Genomic DNA, 24,718 nt, shown 5'->3' with positions numbered 1-24,718 from the left:
ATCCAGATAGCTTAAAATCTGCATGTTTGTTTCTCAAATAAGTCCCAAAGTTGTCACCGCACGCACAATTTTTTTTTCTCGAGATTGGGTGGGCACCACTGAACACATTTCAAGATTCTCCTCCGCGACATAGATTTGGATTCCTAGACAGCGAGGCACGATGCCCTCGGCGGAGGTGAAATGCAGAAAAAAGAAGAAAAAGAAAACGCCGTGCCTGTTCGCGAGTGGTGTCCATTACCGAGTAAAAGTCGGCGATTTAAATTAATCCGTCACCTCCCACTACGCCACCAAAGCTCGCTTAAAGTAGCTCACTCAGCTCAATCGTAACGCCCGCCGCACACAGCATACGCGCGGACAGCAGCACTGCGCATGCGCCAACTTATCGACCCGCCGCGAGATCCCAACCGAGAGAGAGAGGGAGAGAGGAGGGATAGGGAGGGATGAGCGCGCGGACGACGATAAAGGTGCAAACAGCCACTCCCTGCAACAGACACGCAGCCATTCTTCTTCCCCGCGGTGCGCGCGTGCGTGTGTGGTTAGCCCACCTCCCACTCCACTCTTCACTTGCCGTTTATTCGCCGAGACGCGCCTTCGGATCGCGACGAGGGCGCCGGGGGCGACGGCGGCGTCAGTGGAGAAGCCTTGCGGCGCTGCGCAGAAGCGCGTCTCCCGCTCGCAGGCGACGACTCCGCGGCATGCCTTACCCCAGCGGCCAGCCGGCGGGCCGCACTTTCAACGTGGCCAGCTGGAAGCTCAAGACGCGCTACATGCTGTCGCACTTTGGATTCTTCTTCAGCCAGTTCGGCAAGTTCATCGCTCCCGCGTACTACCATGACCGCTGCGAAAGGTGCGTTGGCCGGCCTCGGCGATCGCTGGCTTTCGGCTCGCACTCGCAGCCGGCAATGCGAACGTGCTCTCCCCTTGTGTCACTGGGCTTCACCGAGAGATTGGCGCAGCTACCAGATTGGACGCGCTATCTCGGCCGGACGACTCTAACTCGAATCCGGAACTTGGTGATATGATACGCCTGGAGAGCACGCGCTTATTGTATATCCACCGATGTAACACATCTAGATTTCTCTCTCTTTCAAATCATGCCTTTGGTGTTCTTTGGCGGACACTCTCTGGGGAGTAGTTTTTCTGGAAACTTGAGCTTCAGGGTGGTCGAATACGAAGCGGTCTGCCTTCCGGAATCTGCCGCGTCTATTTCAAGCTGTGCGTAATGTTTATTCACTGCAGGCAGGCGGTTGTAGCGTGTTCAATGTCGAACAAAGCTTGTGCGTTCGTTACGGGTAGCGAAAGAGAGAGTATGCATGGCACGATAGCGAAACGCTCAAAGTGGAGCTTAACGCGCCAAAGCTGCGCTTTGGTTTATGAGGCGCGTCGTAGTGGAGCGGCGCAAATTAAGTGGGATCGCACGAAGCGGTTTCGCGCGCCCTGAAACCGCGCACACACGGGAGTTCTCTTTTTTTTTTTTTTTTTTTTGCATTTTGTTGCCGTCGCGAAGGCAACCTTTACGCTTCATTACCAAAATGACTTCCGGCTGCTGCCGTTTGCAGACTTGACTAGGTAACTGCTGCCTGACGAGGTGACTTTGCGTTTGGGATAGCAATGCAGCTAGCAACGCGAGGAAGTCGCAGCGTTCAATAATGGTTGCGGAGGGAGGTTTAGGAGAAGCGTTTTGTTTTTTTTTTTTCTTATCTCGTACATCGCCAGCGGCCTGTATATTTAGCCCAGTAGCGTCGGTAGAGCGGTTAGTGTTTATGGCGGCGCGTGCCTTTCGCTGATTTAGTGGAAAAGTGGACTGCGCTTGAAAGACTGATGAATTGTTTCTCACAAAATTGAATGTGCAAGTACAGAATTAGAACGGTGGCCTGTTAAGAGTGTGATTTTATTTTGTCGGTTAACCGCTTTTTTTAGCAGTTAAATGTACAATGTGATTTTAATGTTGGCTACTCGGCGCACTAAGCAGTTAACATATATGATTAGGCGACAATTGAAAATAGTGCTATAATCTTCTTTTCTATTCTTTCCTTTTATTTATCAGATTCCGGCCCAGTATTTGTACTGAACATATATCTCAGCACTCTAGTACTTCGACAGTTATAATAATGAGGTTTTATTTATTGTTAGGGGCTCGTAAGTTCATAGCAGTATCGCTCGTGATGCAGCTTCGTCACTTCCTGATAAACCAGCGAAAAACTGCGCCGACTTCAGAAAGGTGCGCCCGCCAACTCTGGCTTCGCCGCAAGTAGACCCTTATTGAAGTGAAGCACGCTTTCAAGGAGTCAGTTCATTTGGCAATGGTCGATGACCCGAACGGAGCAGACGTAGTATTCCGGAAAAAAAAGTGCCGGAACACTTTGACAATCCAGGAATAGTCCTAAATGTGAAAAAAAACTGAGAACGAGATGGAATACGAACGGCGCCAAGAGCTTGCTTTGAATATATTGTCATGCAGTGGGGGTCAGAATCATATAAACCTGCCTCGTAAGCGGCGTAGCAAGGTGCGCGTTTTCCATGTTCCTTAGTTTTTTAACAGATGGCATGATGTCGCTCCTCGTTACGGGACTCTATTCAGACAGACAGCAATGATAAGGCGCGGGGGAGGGTTCGCAGATTAATGCCACATACCTAAAATGTTTTGCACCCGCATGAGTGAGAAGACAGTGAAAGAAGTTGCAACAACCGATCGAGGTGCTCTATGAGCTAGAGTTTGCGTCTCGAGGCCTGCGTTCAGCAGCCGAGTGCGCACATTAGTTTTGATGTGCTATATGAGAATGGATGTGTTGCGTTCGTTAAAATGTTAATTATGCCAACATTGATAATAACAAAATCGTGTGTGCGCGGACGGGTTTTAGTCGTGCACGTTATTCGGTGTGTGCTTTAGAATACTGCTGACTTTGCGGGGTCTTCCGCCCAGGGGGTAAAAAATAGAGACACAGCAGAAACTTTATATTTCATTTCACAAATCGCGTAGACACGATGTAACAGATAAATAGACCAAATCTCCTCAGGTGTACGTATGTATGTATGTATGTATGTGTATATAGTTAAGACACTTTGCTTCTCGGGTAAAAACGGCCTTTCCTCGTTCTTTTTTTAAAAAACACAGCACTGTCACGGGTCTGTAATCGTTTACAATATTCCAGTCGCCATTCGGAATAGTAGCGACATTGGCTAATTTCATTGCTTTAGGGGAGATCCCTGTTTAAAGCACCAAAATGAAGCATGTTTGTTAGAGAAGGAACGATATAGTTTTAACACCACCAGTATCTATTGCTCCGCTGCTGTCCAGTTCCATAAGAGCGGCACATATTTCCTGTTCATCTCTTGGCTCAATGAGCACGCTGTGAAGTGATTTACACCCTTCAGAGGATTTTCACTGTCTAAAACTAACACCCTTACACCCTAGCAAAAACACAAGAAAATACCATTTTAAAGGGTGTTTTGTCGCTTGTAACACCCTTTAAAAAACACCCTTTAAAATGGTGTTTCTTGTGTTTTTGCTACGGTGTAAGGGTGTTAGTTTTAAACAGTGAAAATCCCCCGAAGGGTGTAAATCACTTCACAGTGCGTGCGAATCCGGACTCAGAGAGCCACCTGCTACGGCGGCGTCCATAAATTAAAACTAACGACGCTGGCGTGAGCCGCGCAAGTTTGGCGGCCGCGAGATGGCGTGACAGCAGCCTCTCGCCGCAGGTCGGTGCAGATGCGGCTGTACACGATGCACAAGCGCGAGTTCGTGGTGGTGTTCCTGGTGTTCTTCGCCTGCCTCTGCCTCTGCCTGTTCGTGGGGCTCGCGGGGCCGCCCATCACCAACACCGTCACTCGCTCCGCCTCCGAGCTGGGCACGCCGGGGGACAACGCCACCAAGACCAACATGGCCGTGAGTGGGGGCTTGTTAAAGCGAAAGCCCTCTTAGTGGAACCGATGACGTCTTGTCCAAAAAAAAAAAAAAAAAATAGCAGTGGCTTAGCTCGGCTATGCCCGGATTTACGTAGCACGAGCTAAGGTTCAGCCGGTTATTCTTAGGTTTCCTGGTTGTCTAGGATTAACTGATTATCATGCTTACTGCTGCTAAAACGATTTCCAATCCAATCCAGTCCAATCCAGTCCAGTCGCGGCAGCGGCGGCTCCGGCGCGCCAGCTGTGTGCCGTGAGACGTCACTGCTCGTCGCGCATGCGCAGCACTGCTCTCCAGAAGCCACGCGAAACTGCTTAACCTCGGCCAATGTAGCTCAGGCTACAAAAGTAACGCAAAAGTAACGGTGGACCGGTTGGTCCACCGAAAAGCTCTTCTAAGCTCTCTGAATACACAGCGCGTGTGTGAAACCGGGCTTTCACTGTGCCAAAAACGGTTACCTGAAAATCGCGAAAGAGGAACGGTTCTAGATAAGACAACACGCACATCGATCACGCAGAAGGAGTACAATAGCATACCTTTATCTCATAAACCACGTACCGGTATATACATTTAGATCGTTCGCAGATGCGTTTACCGAGCGCACGAAAAATCGTCGCGTAGGTTCGTTCTTCGTTTGCGGTTTAACATTAGATCGGACGCACTTTCAGCGGAGGTTGGACGCACTTTTAGCGAAGGTTTTGGCGCACTCTCGACGCAGTTCTGATGTGAGAAAGGCTTCTCGCTTCTCTCAACTTTCTCTAGGAAGGGTTGGTAAAGTTTCGGCCCCTCCGTCCGTCCGTCCGTCCGTACGTACGTACGTGCAGTGACGTCCTTGCGTCACACCCCGGCATGATCGCTGCTGCGAGGTAGCGAGAATCGCTACCGCGTGCCTCGATCCGCAATTTGGCCGGAAACTGAAGGTTGATTAACAAGGCAGTTTCCATACACGTAAGAACTTGCTTCCCAGCAAGGTAGCATTTCTTAATTAAGATGTAGCGAATATGCTCCGTGATCCCGGACACTAATTGGTTTTGCCTCCAAAACTAATAGCCCTAAAATATTCAACAGTAGCTTGACAGAGAATTGCTTGGCGGGATACTAGTATTGGTGGTTAGAGAGGTTAAATGTTGTGATGCATCAAATGGTAACGTCAAACTTATCTCCACATGCCGTTAAATAAGCGAAAAAAATGATGAAATCGAGACGAAAACGGAGGACGGATAAACATGACGTTACCTTGCTCGTCCCTCTACCTTTTAAAGCGAAGCTTTAGTGTTCTTTCTGATGGCGTCTGTAACGCGAAAACCCGTAAAGTGAGACTCAAACCTAGGTTCATCGCGTTATGAAGCCGGCGTCTTTTCCATTGTTCCATTTCGACGTGGTCGAAACTCAGTCCAAACTCCGAAGACAACCAAAGAATCCGTCACGATAAAGCTTCACTTACGAAGGGGTGCATGACTTTTTATCCTATATTAGACAAGAACGCGTTTCTCGGCTTCGTTGTCATGTGAATGTTTAACCAGCGTGTATGCCGTTGACGACACCACTTTTAGGACCCGCTTCTGAAGCATTTTAAACGTTTAGCAAAAACTACAAGCAATTTCTTATATAACAACGAATGTTTGGTCTGTGAGATACAGAGTGCTACCACAATAAATGAGCGCTTTAAAAACATTTTACGGAGCAAGCCGTTTCTTTGTTCGCGCTCACACTTAACTCGAAGGTCGCATTTTGTGGTCTATTTCGTTTAACAGAAGCAACGACGGCCGCAGTTACCTACTTATTTAGAAAACGAATAAAAAAATGGCGCAGCTTGCACTATAGTGGTGCAAGGCTGGAGAAACAGCGGAGCTGGGGGTCAACCTATAGGTTGTATTCACTGGCGAGACACGCATGCAGGCAACCATGCGAGTGCGCCGTCGCTGGCTACGTCGGGCTCCGCGGGATGGCGGTACTTGTCCGTGCTAAGCACACGATGTGTGTTCGACGTTCCAAACTGTCCCCCCACCGAACGCAAAGTAATGCCTCGACTCCAATGTGAGTGCGATTAATAACATTTCTGTTGACACCACCGTTCAGACTCGGGTTGAAACGGAGCAGACGACGCACGCCTGTGTTTTTTTTTTTTTTTTTTTTTTCTTGTGGCGTGCGGGCGCAGTGGCACAAGCCGCGCCTTGTCCGTGGCGCTTCGGCCATGTCCATGGCCGTTTCCAGTGTTGCCAAGCGAAGAAACTAACAGCTAAACTTTTCAGTGAATGCCATCTATAGCTTCGTCCCCCTGGTATCCGCTGACAATTTGGAACGGCCTCGTAAAATCCGGCTAAACTTGGCCTCAACCCTCGACACTTAGCCTAGCCTAGCAAGAACATCGTAAAAACTAACAAAACTTAGCAAAGCATAGCAAAACCTAGCAAAACCTAGAAAAATCGTTTTGCCGACGATTTCGCTTGTTACTACACATCACGAGCGCAGTACTCGGGATCTTCCGCTATTCGCTGCCGTTCAGGCGCGGAGGCTTCGGCGCGATACACGGGATTGGATCCTAGCCGTCTCAACTTATGTTCTCAAGCAGCGACGCGAAGGCATTCGCGTTACGCTTCTACTTCCTCTGGAGGTGCATACTTCTTCGGCCGACCTACGTTTTGCGGGAGTATAAACGATGTGCTCGGCGCGGAGTCACGAGGTGCTGTGTGTCGCCGACGCCGCGACGCGAATAGATAGGCGAGGCTCGGCTCCGCTAAAGTCCCTTGATCGGCGCTAAAAGCAGATGAAGGGACTTTAGGCTCCGCCTACGCGGCTGCGCGAAGTTATGAGAGGTTCGACGCGGCATTCGTGCCGGGCGGCTCGCGCTGGAGAAATCTTTTTTTCTATTTTTTTTTTTTTTTGCCAACGCCACCGGACCAAGCACGAGCTTAAACAGCTCCGCGGTTTAAAGCAATTTTCGCCTATGGGAGAGCCGGTGGCCATCTTGGTCGGAATGAGCAGCGCCTAGCCCCAACAAATAACAAGTGATTGCAACCGATTCTCAGGAGTTCGCCGTTAACGATATCCAGAACGTGTGAACGCTGCGCAGCTTCCAGCGACAACCTTCGCTTTTTCTCGAGTGTCACCGTGGCAGCCTCACTAAAAAGAACGCCACCTGCATAATTTGAGCCCGCATAAAATTGACTAAAGGCCCGTTCACACTTACGACGAAAGCGAGCGAAAGCGACGGGAATTCTGTCGCTTTGTTGTGCGACGACGAAAATTGGTCCCGACCATTCGAAAAAAACGATTTGTCGCGCGACAAAGCGACAGAATTCCCGTCGCTTTCGCTCGCTTTCGTCGCAAGTGTGAACGGGCCATAATTGTGAACATATTCTCTGCGTATACACAGAATTACAGGCAATGCGTGAAAACGATAAGCAACGGCAGTAATCTCTGATCTCTGAAGCCTTCGGTGATAAAATGTCCGCGTTCTTTTTTTTCTTACTTTCAGACGGGACCATTCGTACTCAAGACCCCTCCCTTATCGGCGTACAGTCAGCAACTGTGGGTGATCGCACAGATCACAACGAAGGAGGAGGATGGTACGACCTGACAAGTTTTTACTTTCACTACTCGGCGAAGTTCACAAACACTCTTCGTAGTTCGTCACGGAAGCCGGCTACCATTCGTGTGTTGATTCGGGCACACACTTTGCTAATTAATTAAAAAAATCATGACAATTTTGTCGCCGCTATATCAACTTGACTTTCGCTTAACAGCTGGATGCAACTCAGTACCGTAAAATCCCGAGAGATAGCCCATTTAAGATAGAGAGCAAATCAAGTGAAAATATGACGTGGGCTAACTTTCGGTGTGCAGTAAAAAAAAGTTGAGAAATGTATCGCAGCCAAAGAACGAACACGCGTTTATGAGCACTGTATTCATTCGTCGTCAAAACCGTCGAACAAACAGTCGCTCTCACTGCCAAACAAAAGGTCGACGAGCTCCTCACGCACGGAGTTCGACGTGGTTGGCAGGGCAGCCGAAGGAGGGATCGCCGAAGCGAGCCGCTCATGAAGCTCTCCGTCTTCCGATCCATCGAGGGCTGTTGATATACCGCACCGTTTGAAGGAGCGGGGGACAACTTCCTCGCTCACGGCCGCCTTACTCACGTCTTACTCACGTTGCTGCCGGCCTTTCGGTGCCATCCGACAACCTCCACTTTCTTCGCCACGGTGAAGCTTTGCCGCATCCTTCCGTTCTTGCTTCGCGACGAAGGACGAATGACCGGAATGTTCAAGGATGCGTGGTGGTCGCGTTTCGGGTTCGGGATTTCGCTACGGTTCTGCATGTGTGCGGGCTGCATTGCCAACCTAAACGTGCACATGTTATTTTTAGATCCTGCGACCTGTTATCGCAGCCGGGTTTCAGGTTCCTGTGACCTGTTATCGCACCCTACCTACGCTAGCTAACCTCGTTTCCGCGGGCGTCATCGCCGGCTATTGTAAGGGGTGGGTTATCTTGCGGTGTTTTTGAAAAAAAAAAAAAAAAAAACGGAAAATCGTGCCAAAAACAGGGGTGGGTTATCTTTCGGGGCTGGGGCATCTCTCGGGATTTTACGGTAATAACGCACTGCACGCGTTGTCATCTTCAACGAGCCCGCAGTACTTTTTGTATAAACAGTAATGAACTACTCGACTCTCTTGTAATAGACGCCACATAATGCGTCTTGAACAGCGGCACAAAAGTCAGTTCCGCGGTTGCTATAATGAGCCGACTAAGATCTTTGTTAATCGCGTATTTGCGAAGTTTTCTTTGAATCTTTCTTTTTTTTAAGCTCGCATGCCCATAAGCATTCTACTTTATTCACTATAGCATATGCTTATTCTTTCTATTTTTGTGCTTTCCCTAGTGAATTTTTAGCCACGCCTACCGTGTCAGTCCTCAAATGCTACTTGGATGTACATTTTTAAACTAACTATAAACACAACCGTTCAACCAAGTGGGTGTCAAATCAATGCGAAATGCATGCTATAATTGTTGCCCTTTGCTGGCCTTAGAAAGTGGCCGAAACCTAAAATGTACCCTCGAGTCGTAGAATGACACGTGGCGTTTATCGCAGAGGACGAGACGTTCCGGAAAGCATTCCACCTGGAGATCAACGTCCAGGGCGTCACCACCAAGGGTCAAGTGGTCAACATTTACGGTGCCAAACAGCCCCACATCAGAGTGCGCGAGCTCGTGTGCTCGGGAAAGGCGAGTTCTGCGCCCTTCAGCAGGTTTCGAAACTTAACCCCATAGTGGCCACGACAGTTTAAATCGACTGCTTCCGCTGTTCGCTCCATGTTATAATTTCCCGCCGCTACAGCGCTTTAAGGACGGTAGTCTTTCTTCCTAAACGCAAAAATGTCGATCGATCGGTCGGTCAAAAAAAAAGGTGAAAAAATGCTCGAAAACAGATAATATATAGGTTGTAATCACTGGCGAGGCCCGCATGCAGGGAACCATGTGAGTGCGCCGTCACTGGTTACGTCGCGCTCCGCGGGATGGCGGTACTTGTCCGTGCTAAGCGCACGATGCGGGTTGGACGTACTCTACCCCACCGAACGCAAAGTAATGCTTCCACTCCAATGTGAGTGCGATTAATAACATCTCTGTTAACACCACCATTGAGAATCGGGTTGAAACGGAGCAGACAGCGCACGCCCGTGTTTCTTTTTCTGCGGCGTGCGGCCGCAGTAACACAAGCCGCGCCATGTCCGTGGCCGTTTCCAGTGTTGCCAAGCGAAGAAATAGACAGCTAAACTTTTCAGTGAATACCATCTATAGGCAAGACCGTTCTGAACTACCACAACTGCTGCCATAGCTCATACACGCCCACATTATCCAGCCCGAAGGAAATCTGAGGCGAAATATAAGTATATAAGCGAAAGTGCCGGCGTTCGTTTAATTAAGACTTGTGCGTTGGATTGGTTATTAGAAAAGCAAATGAAAAACAAAAATCAACGAATTACAAGCATTGTTGCAGATAGGCAAGGTGAAACCAAACATTTAAGCAAAAGACATCACCTCGAGCCGTTCCAAGCACAACAGAAACAGACGATCCGAACACATGGCAAGGGAGCAGCGCGCAAGCGGAAATATTTGCTGAAATGAGAAAACCTTCGTCGCATTCATCACGGTAGGAGCGAGAGGGTCGGCGAAGAGAGTGGTGGGTGAAAAGGTGAAGAGGAGAGGATGTTACGTGGAGTGAACGTCAGAAGATTATCGTCTTTCAGCGACATTTGCAGCGAAGCAAGAAGATTCGCGACCAATTCTTTTAATACCGTACATGATATACTAGCGTCACTGAATAAGCTACGCTTAAGAGTACCGCCTCTTCGTGCACCCGGAACCGTCTGGGGGCCATTTTGTTTTTGGCCTGCAGTGTTGCCATCTCTCCCAACGAAACCGCCGCCGGTTGTGCGGGCAGAGTCGCACAGCAGACAGAGGGGGAGAGGAGAGGCGCCCAGAAACAAAATGGCTGCGCCCATATGTAAACAAATATCACGTGGTGCCGACTGGCCAAATGAAAATCCTGGCGGCACATAACAATGAGAGAAAAGAGTGCCGATACACTCTAAAAGCCTTTATTTCTAATATACGTCCCTCTCGACGCATCTGGTCTACAGCTGCACTGATAAACCGCAGGTGTGCGACGCCTTCACGGTCCTGCACCTGGGCTTCTTGGACTACTCCCGGTACCTGCTGACCGTCAACTTTTACGGGCTTGAGACCATCGACGAGAAGTACCACATCGACGACGTCACGTTCCACGTAAGCTTGCTGCCGGAACTTCTCGTCGGCGGCCCCGGCTCTTTTTATATATATATATATATAAAAAAAAAAGGATTCAGAAATCCGAACTGTGCTTTTTGCCCGTTTAAAAGCTGCAAAAAAAAAAAATGTGGCGAAAGACGAAGCCTCAGTAAGCCAGACGGATTATTTGGTTCCTTCAGGGTTGGCAAATGATGGCTTACGCGGGATTGTTTTTAGGACGTAGATACATAAATCCCTGGTTTTTTTTTTGTGGATATAGTTTACTCGTTAAACAGCAACCAGAGCATAACAGTCGCCCGCCCTCGTTTCGTCTGTCATTCATCATCATCATCATCATGAGCCTGTTTGTGTCCACTGCAGGACGAAAGCCTCTCCCAAAGATTTCCAGCCATGCCTATCGAGTGCCAGCTGAGTCCATGGTTTCCCCCCAAATTTTCGTAGCTCATCTCGCCAAGGAGTTCTCGGCCGACCCCTAGTGCGTTTGCGGTCTATTGGCAGACAGTCTGTCAAGCGGATGGTCCACCTGTTGTCCGTCATTCGCATTACGTGACCAGCCCATGCCCATATCCTTCGCTTAAAGGAGCCATGAAGAGAAAACACAAGTTTGGTTCATTCAAAAGATTGTCTCGTTAGACTCATACTGACACCACTTTTAACGTAAACTTCGCTCAAATAAGCTGCATAATTATAGGAAAAACGGGAATGGTCATGCGACCCACCAGCTCATTTCCCGCAACAGAACCTATGTCGTCACATGAGCTAAGCTCTGCGATTGGCGGAGGCTGGCAGAAGCAGACGCAAATTAGGTAGAGCTTACAAACTAGACGAACGAGCGATTTGCGCTTAAATTTAGGGCACATTCTTTACAAAGCAATAAGGATGATGGGACAAACAGTGGAAGTTACGAAAGCACATGTAAACATAGAAGTACTGATGCGTTCTGCTGTTCGTACTGCTCACAGCATGCTTGGTTTAGCTGCACAGCACTACGGGGCTTGGGGTTGTCTCAGACGACACTGGCCGATTGACGCAAGCAACGGTGTCTTACGTGACCCCATTTGTCGAGCGAGCACTGTTTCAGGGAACGAATATTTTCTCCCAGAACAAAAACAAGCCAGGTTTAAATGCGGGCAAAAACAAACCAAACGCTTGCCACGGTATGGTGGCGCCATCTAGGTTACGGAACGTAAAGAAACGCGGGAACAAACCAACACCGCTGTACAGGGTGGAGACAACCTTTGAACGGTCCCGTGCCGCCGCAATTGGGCCAACGGGCTCAATGCGTTGTTCTTTTCGTTTCCCACGAGACCTAGCAACGCGAAACAGACAATATGATTCAAACTTCTTCAGTAAACCGCGTTGCGGCGATAATTTTAGCGCGGTTTTGACACAATGACTTGCTTCGGCGGCGAGCGAGCAACCGAAAATGGCGGCGCCAGCGTATACGTGTCTCTACCCTGTACGGCGGATGCGTGAATGAAGGTATTCTAGGCTGCAGAGCGGTCGGTTCCTGTGATGTCATTTGGGACCACGAAAACGCACGATTGAGCGGGAAAATCAAAATTTTAACCTAATTGTTTAATTTCTCAGTGAATAAAGCACCGTTTGTATCCGGACAAGCGCTGGGGGCACTATAAAACACGAAATCTTTCGAATAAAACCAACTTGCATTTTCTCTTCATGGCTCCTTTAATTTGAACTAGAATATCCTCCACCTTGGTCTGTTCCTAATCCATGCGGCTGTTTTCCTGTCCCTCAACGGCGTTTCTGTCCCTAGCACTCGGCGTTCCATGGCCCGTTGTGCGGATCTAAGTTTGGTTTCAAGTCGTTTGGTGAGACCCCAAGTTTCTGCCCCACAAGTCATTACTGGAAGAACGGATTGATCAATTATAAGCTTTTTGAGTGGCAGGGGAAGCTTACCAGTGAGGATGGTAAAAAAATATCCTAAATATATTTATGAAAGAGTGAAACGAGGCTGCCCTTAATTTTGTGTTTATCATCTCTCTTCCAAATTGCAGTACAAGAGCTACAACGCATCGTTCACGCAGCTGGAAATCTGGTTCAGGTTCATATTCCTGCTGGCGACGTTCTTCGTCACGGTAAGTGAGGCTTCAGACTCGGGGCGATGTGGTGGTTGCGGTTAGCACGCAGTGCGTGGACGTTTAAATATTTTCCCCTTCCCCGCGACCACACAAGACAAAGTGTGTCCTCAAATGATGTTCCACTTCTCTCCCGGCGCAATCACAGTGGAGATATAAGCCTTACGCACATGCATTTTAGGGGCGAAGTCCCTTGGGGGCTGAGGCTGTTGGTGTCTCCTGTCGTCGTCGTCGTAATCGTCGTCTCATGTAGTCACGGGACTAAAACACCGGGACACTCGTTTACGCCTCGTGCTAGAGAGCTTCGTGCTTCAAAGGCAAGAGACTTTTGCAGCAAAGCTGTATACTTCTACCCCAAACGGTTTCATCTCCGTTGGCAAAAACGCCAAGGCGCCAAGAATACATTCATACACTGCATGCTCCGCTCCTCCCTAGGTTTCACGCCAGTGGAGATGGCCCGGGATTTTTTTACCAACTGCGCGTCCATCTGCAGGCGCGACGAGCGGTGCGTATAAGCCTTGCGAGACCACCTCGGGGCCCGTGAGCCTGCTTACGCGCTTTGAAGGCGAAAGCATTTTGGCTTCTCGTGGAAATAGTTATAGGCTTCCCGTCGCAACAGCAGCGGCAAATGCTGCTTTATTGCTACACATGTCTGCGTACCTTTTTTCGCTTTCGTTTGTTTTTTGGCGCGAATTGCTTCGACTGCCAGACTGAAGGCACTTGACGCCACAGCTTTCGCAGAGTCAAAGTTCTCCGTAGCTGACGTGCGCCTGTACTACTCACGTGCCCGTCACGCTCACCAGCCACGCAATGTGACATCAGCGCCGCATGCGCTAGATCAGCTCTTGTTCCATTGCTGGCAACCTGCTGATGTTGCGAGGTGGTAACGCACTCAGTTCTTGCTCTGGAGACCCGGGTTCGATTCCCACACAAAATGAAACGTTTTTAGCCTACAGCGGCGGCCATTTTTTGTACCGGGCAACAACAGCGGCGGTTTGTCGCGCAATGGGGCACTTCAGGTTTCTGCCTTAAAAAATGCAGCGGTCACAGGAGGTGTGTTGCGACTTTCAACGCATCTGTAGACGACTGGACACCGGCCGAACATTGATAATACCTCTAAGTGCGGCACAATTTCTGCGATTGTGTGCCAATTTGTTTGCGACGTCTTTGCAGGAAGTTAATTCCGGACGCTCCACACAGTTTTGCGCAGCAGAGACTGTAGGGGAAGGAGGCGCCGCGGGCATGCGACGGAACGACATTAGGCTTAACGTCATGCTTTCAGTCAAAGTAGCGTAGAAACTCGGGCTTATTGGTTCTTTACTTTCAAACAGCAGCGCAGAAGACCAGAGGCTGTGTATGTCCACTCGTTCTTGGTTATTGGTCTTCCGCGTACGTCACGCCGTACGTCACGCCGTACGTCAATCGTACGTCACGCCGCGGGTACGAGTTGACCCTGAAGCAAAACGTTAGGCCTAAACTGGTGCATACCAGGCAGTTTCTGCTGCTAGTATAGCAAGATCATGCATACCCAGGGAGCACCACATACGCGTAGTTGTGCATTCTACAACGTTTGATGAGCTTGCTTCACTGTGGGGCATGCACCCCCAATCAATCAATCAATCAATCAATCAATCAATCAATCAATCAATCAATCAATCAATCAATCAATCAGCACTACAGGAGGGCGCACCAAAATAAATCTGTGCCAGTACTCTGACTAAATCTTGAGTGTGCATCCTGACGCCAAAAGCTTACGTAACCGCAGAGGAGCATATACCCGTTGTAGGGTAAAAAACGCCGTGGACAACGTTTAATAACCAGGAATAAATGCTGCTTTCCAGCGATATCCCGTTATTGGCACAGCCAAATCGTATATCAATTTTTGTCGGTCGCAGTTTTTTTTTTTTTCGTAGCGCGCTCTCTTGGGCAAAGGCGCGGCGACGCTCAGCTGCCATTCGCCTCCCTCTATGGCGCTTTTGAGGTCACGAGCTCGTCGTATTCCCGTACGCGCCCCTCCTCTTTCTCAGCCTTCCACGCGATCTTTGCGCAACCCATCTCACGATGCGAAGCACGTGCACGTGCTGGCGCGACGTGGTTGGCCGGCTGGTCACGTGTGCTATGCGAACAGCTATCCCCTTATTCGCTGGAACAGCACGCGCCGTTCGTCGTGCTGGTTGGTGGCCGGTTCATGTCGTCCCTGCACAAGATGCTTTTTTCTGCGTCCAAATCATCGATCAACGTCTAAAGAAGAGTCCCAAGAGTGCGTCTTTCGCCCCCGGAAACCCCCCCACCACTCTTAAGGCGCAGTGAGTGCGTTTTCAGACCTTATCGTACGTTGTGTGAGCGCCACGCCACGCTGCTCAGCTAGGCCTAACAGAACTCCCCACCCTCTTCCACGGCGGAGAGACCGACAGCGTCGCCTTTTGCGCCCACTTTTCTGCTGCGCCTGCCTGATCCCATAATACACTGCGCCATGAGTGTCGGACCGAGACGCGCTCAAGACCCAAACCCAGACGCGCTCAATCATAAGTCACCCAAAGTGACCTTAACGCTGATCCTTCGTCCCCAAGGCGGGTTCACCCTCAACGAGGCTCGGCCGGCAGAGCTCATGACGGCACTGCAACTCGCCGCCCATCTGACCCAAGCGGAAGTGCAAGCCACCCGTCTCTTTATCGATCGCAAGAAAAACATTGGCATAATCAAAACCGCCAGAACCGCCGCCGCGGCGAAAATCGACAAGATCAACTTCGTCACTTTCGGAGCTCGAGCCTGCCGGGTGTGCACCTACATTTTGCCCCCGGAGAACTCCTGCAAGGGCGTCATCCACAACGTCCGCGCGGGCACCTCGCCCAAAAAACTCCAAGCTCAACTCAGCGCCAAATTTGGCGTGACCATCCTCAGCGCGCGGATGATGGGGCACACGGAAACCGCCATCATCACTTTTCTGGGCACGCACGTTCCCCGCACGGTGCTGTACCGCCAAGCCGAGCGCCGCTGCGTGCCGCATCACCCCAAGGCGCAGTTCTGCACCACCTGCTTCGCCATCGGGCACAGGGCGGACGTCTGTCTTCGAGCCGGCACGCATCGCTGCCGGCTCTGCGGCATCCAGCTGTCGTATCCGGACCAACGGCACCTTTGCGATCCCAGGTGCGTCAACTGCGGAAAGGACCACGCCGCCGACAGTCCAAAGTGCCCGGTCCGCAGGAAAGCTGACAAAGCGGTCACCAAAGCAGCGTACATCAAGCGTCTGCGCATGCGCGAGCAGTACGAAGATCGCGACCAATCCGAGGATGCCCGTAGTGCTGACCAATCGGGAGACTCCTACCCGCGATCTGACTTGCGGCAGCGTCGTAGTGGACGACGTAACCACAGCCTTGGCCACAGCAGCAGCAGCCGTAGCGGGAGTAGCGACGACACTCAAAGTCAGCGCTCCAAGCCGCCGCCAGGCCACAAGATCAGCCTTTTGCCATCATCATCAGACACGCCGCAGTCCCGTGGGACAAGCCACAAAGGGAGCCGCAGCCGGAGCCGCGGCCATTTGCCATCCTCATCAGGCATGCTGCAGTACCGTGGGACAAGCCACAAACAGAGCCGCAGCCGGAGCCGCGGCCATTTGCCATCCTCATCAGACATGCTGCAGTACCGTGGGACAAGCCACAAACAGAGCCGCAGCCGGAGCCGCGGCCATTTGCCATCCTCATCAGGCATGCTGCAGTACCGTGGGGCAAGCCACAAACAGAGCCGAAGCCGGAGCCGCAGCCAGACAGACAGCGAGGGTCAGCATCCCAGAGACAACCAACAGGTGGGTCGGCCTAACTCGGCGCAGCAAGATGCGCAACGCGCCATAGTGGCGGCAGGTTACGGCCAGGCCTACTTCGTAACAAACAGTCGTATCAAATAGGGGGTCCCCCCTTCAGTCTCTGACTCTGGGATCTCCTGAAATCTTGTACTGTAAACATTCAATTAAAAGCAAGAAAAAAATGAAGGAAGCTCACACTAACGCGCAAGATTTGAAGGTAGCGAAGCTGCACGCAACCTTCACAACCGTCACCACGGCATAAGTCCACTATTGCAGCCGCTTTGCTTCTTCTTCGCTGCCGAAACAGCCTTTAGTTCATCACTGTTACCATAAGTGTTAGCTTTTTTTCATTTTCTTGGAAGTGATAATCATTGGACGTAATCATGGAGGGGCGTACGCTATGGCGTGTCTTTCTCGTTCCGAGCAAGTGTTGCCACAATTACGACGAATGCTGGAGTTTTTTTTTTTTTTGTTGTTGTTGTTGTTGTTGTCAATCTTGGCCAATCTCCTCAAGTGGGTATGCTTGGCTTGACAAACGTGCGCCGGGGACGCTAGGCGGTCGCCGCGAGCACGCACACACGAGGGCTAGGCATTTTCTTGGTTCTGTTAACTGTCAGGAGGTGCGCGCGCTCGACAGTTTCTTGGAATATTTACCTGTGGACAAGAAAAATTACGACTTGCTAAATGACACGGACACCGAAAATCAACCTTTTCAATCGTCCCAGCTGTCACCTACAACATTGAACAGTGCCAAGGAGGAGCCCGAACGCAAAATAACACGAAGCGAACACCTCACGCTACCCACACTTGGGACCGCATTTAATCAACACAGGCAAGAAACGGAATTGCACTCCGCAGATTTAGGGTCCAAATCCTGACCCGCACAACGGCACACTCCCAACCATTACACATCACAACCATCAGTAGCAGGGCCTGCGGCAATTACGGAAGCTATGCATGCCTCACGCAGCAAGTAGAGGCATTAGTTGCCCGCTTGAACACACTTGATACCGAACCAGCAGCAGCCAGATACTCTGGCAGTGTTCGGCCCCGGCCATACCTATCATCCTCCAGCTGCAACGGTGATGACTAGCTGCAAAATAAGCTTGCCAAGCCCCAAGTGCGGTAGTAGAACTACCGAGGCTTTCGTTATAAACAAGGTCTTCTCGTAGCACACAACCAAGACATCGTTCTCTTACAAGAAACCGGGTGCACCCCAACGTTAGCTGGCTGCACAACTTTTGAACCAGACGAAACTAAACACGTAGTCGCCACTGTGTTTTGAAAAGACAGAGCAGCACAGACTAGGGAGTAAAACACAAGTGATGAACCAAAATTCCTAACCTAAGAGCTCACAACCCCCTGACAAAGAAAACAACGGACCAGCTAACCGTTACGAAGTACGTAGCTCACCTCGCGTTAGGGAGGACAACTTCGCTCCTTTATTAGATGCGACGCTCAGAGCATCTCTTGTCGGCGGCCCTGTCCTTCCTGCGTGCGTCCGTTGTCCACAGCCACTCTCCCGCTCTCCTCTCCGATAGCGAACACTCTCTCGCGAGGGTACAGTGGCTAGTAGCGAGGGGCATTGGATTGGCTTGGATTGGATTGGATTAAAGTGGATTGTGTTGGATTGTGTTGCGTCATAGCCGCGGCAGACGCACTGGCGCCGGCGCGTGCCCAGGTGAGAGCGTGTGCGGCCCAGCGCGCTCTCACTCCGCCGGTGGGCGGCGCTGCGCGCGGTGCTGCGCATGTGCAGTACTCTCTCTCTCCGCGGTTTCCTCTCCTTCGGGCGCGCTGCGCATATAACCGGTGTGCCGCTCTCCGGCGGCCTTTCGGTCGACGGTTGCTCTCCGCTTGCGCTTGAACCCCCTCAGCGTCGCATCACACCAGGGTTCCCGCGAGGGGAGGTGGGCGTAATTTTTAGACAACGCCCCAACCGCTGTTTCACTAAACTAATAGCGAGAGACTTTAACGCTAAGCACACCGCATGAGCACATTTTAATTGTAGCCCTAAAGGTCAATTAGAAACCCTAATACACCAAGAAGGGTTCACTCTGCTCAAAGACCCTTTCATGAAAACCAGGGAAGGTAACTCCTGAGCAGGACACAAGCCCTAAACTCAGCCAAATACGGGGTCGCCTACAGGATGTCACTGCTCCTCCACGACGAAAACCCCTTTTTAAATCCTTCTGAAATACTAGCAAAGCTATGGCAAGCTTAGAACTATAATGTAAAATAAACAAACGGGGCTAAAAGCCGAAATCGTTTTTTTTTTAAGAAAGCAAATTTACAGGGTAAGAAAGTATTTTTCTAAAACCCCAACTAGTGATCCCTTTGTGCTACAAACTGACCTTGCCATGCCTGATCATACGGGACGCAAGAAAATTGCCGGACAAGTTCGGCTGGGCCAACCACGGAAATCATTCCGGCCTACAAAACGTTGTCCAATACCCCAATGCGGCACGAGCCACTCTGTCGGTATGCAACCATTTGTTAGGCTTCAGAGCACGCACACTAGAATTCAAAACACCCAAACCACCCAACCTAGCCCAAACCACCGTTCTAACGCACACTAGGTTGAGTACATACTGCCAGACTTCTTATGGTCGACCCTCCTATTGCTTGCGCTCAAGGTGATTGATTGATTGATTGATTGATTGATTGATTGATTGATTGATTGATTGATTGATTGATTGATTGATTGATTGATTGATTGATTGATTGATTGATTGATCGATCGATCGATCGATTGATTGATTAATGCCCCAGTCCAGATGCACCAAGCTTATAAATCGCTGTGTTATAGACCACTCCGGCCTGCGGGTATGTGCTATTCTGTGGGTATGCATTGCTTTGCTAGGCAAACAGCAGCAATTGCCGGATTAGCGCTGGCTTAGGTCTAACGTTCACCTTTGCCATATTACGACGCCAACTCGTACTCGCAGCTTGATGTAGAGTGACTACTTTTTCCATTGGGTGCGGATTCACGTTAGGCCTAAAGGCGTGACGTTAAGCCTAACGTGGCGCCATCGCGTGTCTGCGTCGCCCCATCCTTCGGCTGCGCATTAACCTTTGTTGAAGAGAGTTATAAACTGGAAAACGCGGGAGCCTTCAAGAAACAGGCTTCGCAAATTTCCCGCGAAACCGGCACAGGTAGGCCGGCTGATTGTGATTTCGCACTAAAAAAGGGTGCTCATCACCCAATTGTAAAAGTGCCGCTACAAAAAAAAAAAAAAAGCGCAACTGTGACCAGAGGTTGGAAACATGGACGAAAAGTGTGCAGGAACACTTCAACCAGTATTCTAAACAAATGAGGACATACTGGACACCTTCTCCGAAGTAGATCCTTATCTTCTCACGGGGAAAGCTATATGCAGTTTGTCTAGAACACTGAAACGAACTAAATTAAATTGCCCGCTTAGAACCCGCACATTCATATTGAATGAGCAAATACAGACTCATGCGCCCAAACTTACGCGAAACAATCGGCGCGCAATGGGCAACAGCCCAAAAGGCACGTTGCACCTGAAATAGGCATGGTCTGTCATAAATATCTCTTCCAACCGAACACCTCCAGGATCGATGTCGTAAAACGCCTCGAAACCCGAGCAGCAAAATTAAACGACATAGACAACTTTGTGCGGGAGTTAGCCAGTATACAATGTCGCCAAGAGACAACCTTGAATACAAGGATTACGAGGAAGCTGTAAACGATAAGACGTATCTCCTTTGGCAGAGAGCAGAACTCAAACAAAAGCGTAGATAAGACGGCATACGGGAACTGGTCGTGATCAGCTCTCAAACACCACTCTTTGCAACCTTGATGAAACAGACTACGACTTTCTACTTGCATCATGCCCAAAGCGTGGGAGTGAGGCATTTTTTATTCGGATTAGAATACGCTATACTCACTGCCATCCCAAAAGCCGGCAAATGTATCGAAATTGGAAATAAGGCCCACCACACGCAGCTCTTGCCTACGAAAACTCATTGGGTGCAGCATACTGATACGACTGAAAGGTTTTCTTGGTGAAATTAACTGGTTTCCTTACCAAGCGGCCGGTTTCACAACAGGCATCTCGACCCTAGGTGTTCTACAACTTAAGGATTATATTCTTATTAATCAAAGCGCAGAACAAATCCGGGCAGTACTAGCAGCGGGCCTCGTTAAGACGTTATATCTCACCCATATATAGCGGCGTTCTTAACAAGGTGGAAGTCATTGGATGCGGCTCGCCTACGTATAGTCACATACACATGTAGGTTTATGCAAAATCGAACGTTGCACATCGCTCTCGGATCACACTCTACACAAAACACAGAACACGCTAAGCGAGGCACAGCTCAAGGCTTTATATTGTCCCCATGTCTCTTTAATCTGGAAATATGCGGAAACTCTCGGGCCCTGAACGTTGATATGACGATTTGAATAATTAAGGAATTCCTGGGACATATTCAAGATGCGCTTAAATCGTCAACGTGGTGCAAAAAGAAGCTCTGAATAGGAGGGGGAGGGGGGTCTTAGCTGCTCCCCTGCTAAATCTGAAGACCTTCTAATCACGCGGCACAACCGCAAGCAAGCTCAACAAGCTATTACGACTAACCATGTGGCACCCATTTGTCGCAAACTGAAAGTCTCGTACTCAGACTACGCCTGCCGAGCAGCGGTAAATCAACCCCAACGCCAGCCCTCTCACTAAATCAGGCAGAGCAATCTGTCCGCATGCTGAATAAACGCACCACGAGTGAAGTCACGAGGCTTAAATGAGCAATGAAGACAAAACACAAGTTTGGTTCATTCAAAAGATTGCCTCGTTAGAATCATACTGACACCACTTTTAACGTAAACTTCGCTCAAATAAGCTATATAATTAGAAAAAAATGGACTGGCCATGCGACCCACTAGCTCATTTCCCGCAACAGAACCACTTGATGTCATACCAGCTTGCTCTGCGATTGCGGAGGCCGGCAAAAGCAAACGCAAATTAGGCAGAGCTTATAAGCTTGCCGAACGAGCTATTTGCGCCTAAATGTAATTCATATCCATTTTACAGCACTGAGAATGGTGCGGTACACAACAAAAGTTACGAAAATACACGTAAACATAGAATTACCGATGCGCACTGCTGTTGGTACTGGGCCCACTATGCTCGTTTTAGCTGCACAGCAGCCCGACGCTTTGAAGTTGTCTTGTACGACGATGGTCGATTGGCGTAAGCGACGTTGCCTTACGTGACCCTGTTTGTCAAGCATACCCCATGCTTCACGAAGCAATTACTTTCTACCGTAACAAAAACAAGCCAGGTGTAAATACGGTCAAAAACAAAGCAACGGCGGAGTGCTGAGTATGCTAGCGCCATCTGGGAGGTTTCACGGCAAGCAAGGCTGCAAGCCGAATGGCGCAGTGGAAGTTCGTTTGAATACGCGCCGCTATGACTTCATTGTAGACGTCACAAAAGCACACGATTTGGCTGGAGAATGAAAATTTTAATCTGAATTAATTAATTTCTCAGTGAATACGGCATATTTGCTGCCGCCGCGCGCAAGCGCTGGGGACACTATAAAACACGAAATATTTCAAATAAAACAAATTTGTATTTTGTCTTCATGGCTCCTTTAAGGAATCGGAAGCTCTGCGCCTGAGAGAGGCTCTATTCAGGTCCCGATTACGATATCACCTTGCCTACCTGGTCCTCATGAAAGAAGATAAATGGAGTTGCGCAAACAGGAACTTTGCAACAAGTGCAAATGCTCTTGCAAAAGATGCACCAAATAATGAGGTGAAACACTTGCTGAAGAGCATCACTACATGGCATTGTTGCAGTACTTCCAAGTTCACCTGCTTGCAAGAAATGACGTCATCTACACAGCTTGGCGCGCTTCTGCACCCGTTCTGGATTTTCACTTCGGCTTTGATGCATATAACTACCCGTGAAGTGTGAGCGCTCCTGTAGGTACACTGCTGCAAGATAACAATAAGGAGAAGCACCGTCAGGATCTACTATCTCCGTTAGAGCGCCTTCTTCTCTAGCCACGTCAGCTTGACCTATCCCGCGTACTCACGCGACATTTCTTATTTTGAAGAGCTGCGCGCTCGTGTGAAGCTGTTCCAGCGGCGAAATATCGCTTTGGTGCACTGTATAGGCGGGAAGGTTTCTACTGAAACGTGAGTGCGCCTGTAAAGGGTGCACCACCGCAAAAAGACGTATTATGAGGCGAAGCACACTTTGAAGGCATCGTGGTTTGGCGTCGTCGTTCCAACGTTTTCTCTTCCAGCCGCGCCGAGTATCTCCGTGAGCTCGCATCTGCGGCCATTACTAATGTACGACGGCTTTGATGAATAGTAGCGATGACAAAAATGACTGCATCGACAAAAGGAAGTGAAATGCGGGAAGACGATTGCAGTTTTTGAACACTCGTAGTGGCAGCTGGATCAAAAATTAAGCTACCAGCCATTAAAATGATACCAAGTTTTGACACGCCTGGCACACACAAGAAAACCCCGGGCCATCTCCACTAACGTGAAACCTGGGGAGGGGCGAAGTATGCAGCGCATAAGTGTGTTCTTGGCGCCTTGGCGTTTTTGCCCACGGAGATGAAACCGTTGGGGGGTAAAGGTGTACACCTTTGCTGTGAAGGTCCCGTGTCTTTGAAGCACGAAACGTTCTAGCGCGAGGCGCTGGAAAACAAGTGTCTCGGTGTTTGCTTTTAGTACGCGTTACGTCCTAGCGCGAGACGTTGGAAAACGACTGTCCCGGTGTTTTAGTATCGTGACTACATGAACGAAGCGGGCGACAGGAGATACCAACAGCCCGAGCCCCTGAGGGGCTTCGCCCCTAAAATTCCGACGTTACTAGTGACCAGTGGTAATCGCAGGATTCCTTTTTTGGTCAGAGGGGGGCACCCCCCCCCCCAAAAAAAAAAAATTAATCACAAAAGAGTAGAGAGAGAACACGATGCATGGTCGCAAGCACTTGTGACAATCAACACCGGTTTTAAAGAAGTTGCCACAGCAGACTGTACGGTAACGCAACGGTATCCAAATAATTCTTTGAGTACAGGGACATTCCAAAGTAACTCGCGAGTAGGCAATGGAAAACACAGCGGGCGTACCCTAGGTATCGAGAAGGTTCAAATATGCCGCGAAGGGAAGCGCGACAGCTGTCGCGGTGCTGTTGCTCCACAAATTGCTGCTTTATAAAAGAAAATTTTTTATGCATAGAGGCATATTTCGAAACCTATCAGAAACCTATCAGCGAGTACGGCTTGGAATACTAGCCAGTATCTGTTAACAAGGTTTGCAAGCGACTACGTTCAGCCAAACCCACTCGCTCTGCAGGTTATCCGGCGTTTACGGAAGCTGTTGTGCATTCGTAAGGGTCAATGCACCAAGCACGGCATGTGCTACCATCCTTGAGTTTTAAGCGCTGCTGCTGGAAGTTTTAATTAGGTGCTCACGTGACAATAAGCTCGGCATGCTTCCAGACCTTTATAGTGACCCTATTGCTGCTGTTGTTGCAGTGCTGGTTCGCGCACACGCTGCGGAGGTTCGTCTTCCGGGACTGGTCCATCGAGCAGAAGTGGATGTCAATTCTGTTGCCCTTTCTGCTCTTGCACAACGGTGAGTCCCGTGCTGTTGATCTGTGAGCTGTCGCGCCGGGAATCCGTACACACCGGTTCCTTCTGGGTTTTACAGCGAACAGCTTTTAATGGTTGGTGGTGAGGGGCCACAAAAGCTGTCCGCTCAGAGCGTAAACGTTATCTCTGGTCGTTGTCGACGGACTCATGGCGTATGCGCGCTCTCAAGGTCGCCGAAAGACGGCCGCCAGCCCCATGCATGTGGGATGAGGGGGGCTTTCGGGCTGAAATTGCAGAGTCCAGTAGCGGGATGTGCGGCCCCTGAAAGCGTTGTCGCCTCGCAGTGGCGGATGCTCCTCAGTGCACACTTATTTCCCTTGTGCGCGGACGTGTACGTGTGGCTTTGATGAGGGTTCGAAGTTTGCGTACATGATGCGTGAACGGTTCGGTGTCATTAAACTCTGATGTGACGGGGCCACGTTATCAGGACGCAAGAAGCGCGAGGGTGGAGCTGGCCCAAAGCCAAAAAAATTAAAGCCGTTCCACTCA

At 49.9% G+C, this 24,718-nt stretch overlaps 1 protein-coding gene across 2 annotated transcripts in view; it reads left to right on the top strand.

The window, feature by feature from the left end:
* The first annotated feature begins 486 nt into the window (after positions 1–486).
* LOC144152330 (transmembrane protein 181) overlaps positions 487–24,718 on the top strand; it is a 31,935-nt gene continuing 7,703 nt past the window's right edge. Inside the window, exons 1-7 of one of the 2 annotated variants that reach the window (XM_077683595.1) lie at positions 487–847; positions 3,703–3,889; positions 7,386–7,476; positions 8,997–9,130; positions 10,565–10,690; positions 12,712–12,792; positions 24,113–24,212. In XM_077683595.1, coding sequence (XP_077539721.1) covers positions 696–847; positions 3,703–3,889; positions 7,386–7,476; positions 8,997–9,130; positions 10,565–10,690; positions 12,712–12,792; positions 24,113–24,212 — 871 coding nt within the window. In that variant the 5' untranslated portion in view covers positions 487–695. Of the gene's footprint in view, positions 848–3,702; positions 3,890–7,385; positions 7,477–8,996; positions 9,131–10,564; positions 10,691–12,711; positions 12,793–14,939; positions 16,595–24,112; positions 24,213–24,718 lie in introns of those variants that run through there. The other variant, XM_077683594.1, reaches the window with a different exon arrangement.

Source organism: Haemaphysalis longicornis, unplaced genomic scaffold, assembly GCF_048455015.1.
Source record: "Haemaphysalis longicornis isolate Haplotype H1 unplaced genomic scaffold, Haemaphysalis longicornis Haplotype H1 scaffold_9, whole genome shotgun sequence".
NCBI lineage: Eukaryota > Metazoa > Arthropoda > Arachnida > Ixodida > Ixodidae > Haemaphysalis > Haemaphysalis longicornis.
This window is presented reverse-complemented; position numbering and strand designations above follow the sequence as displayed.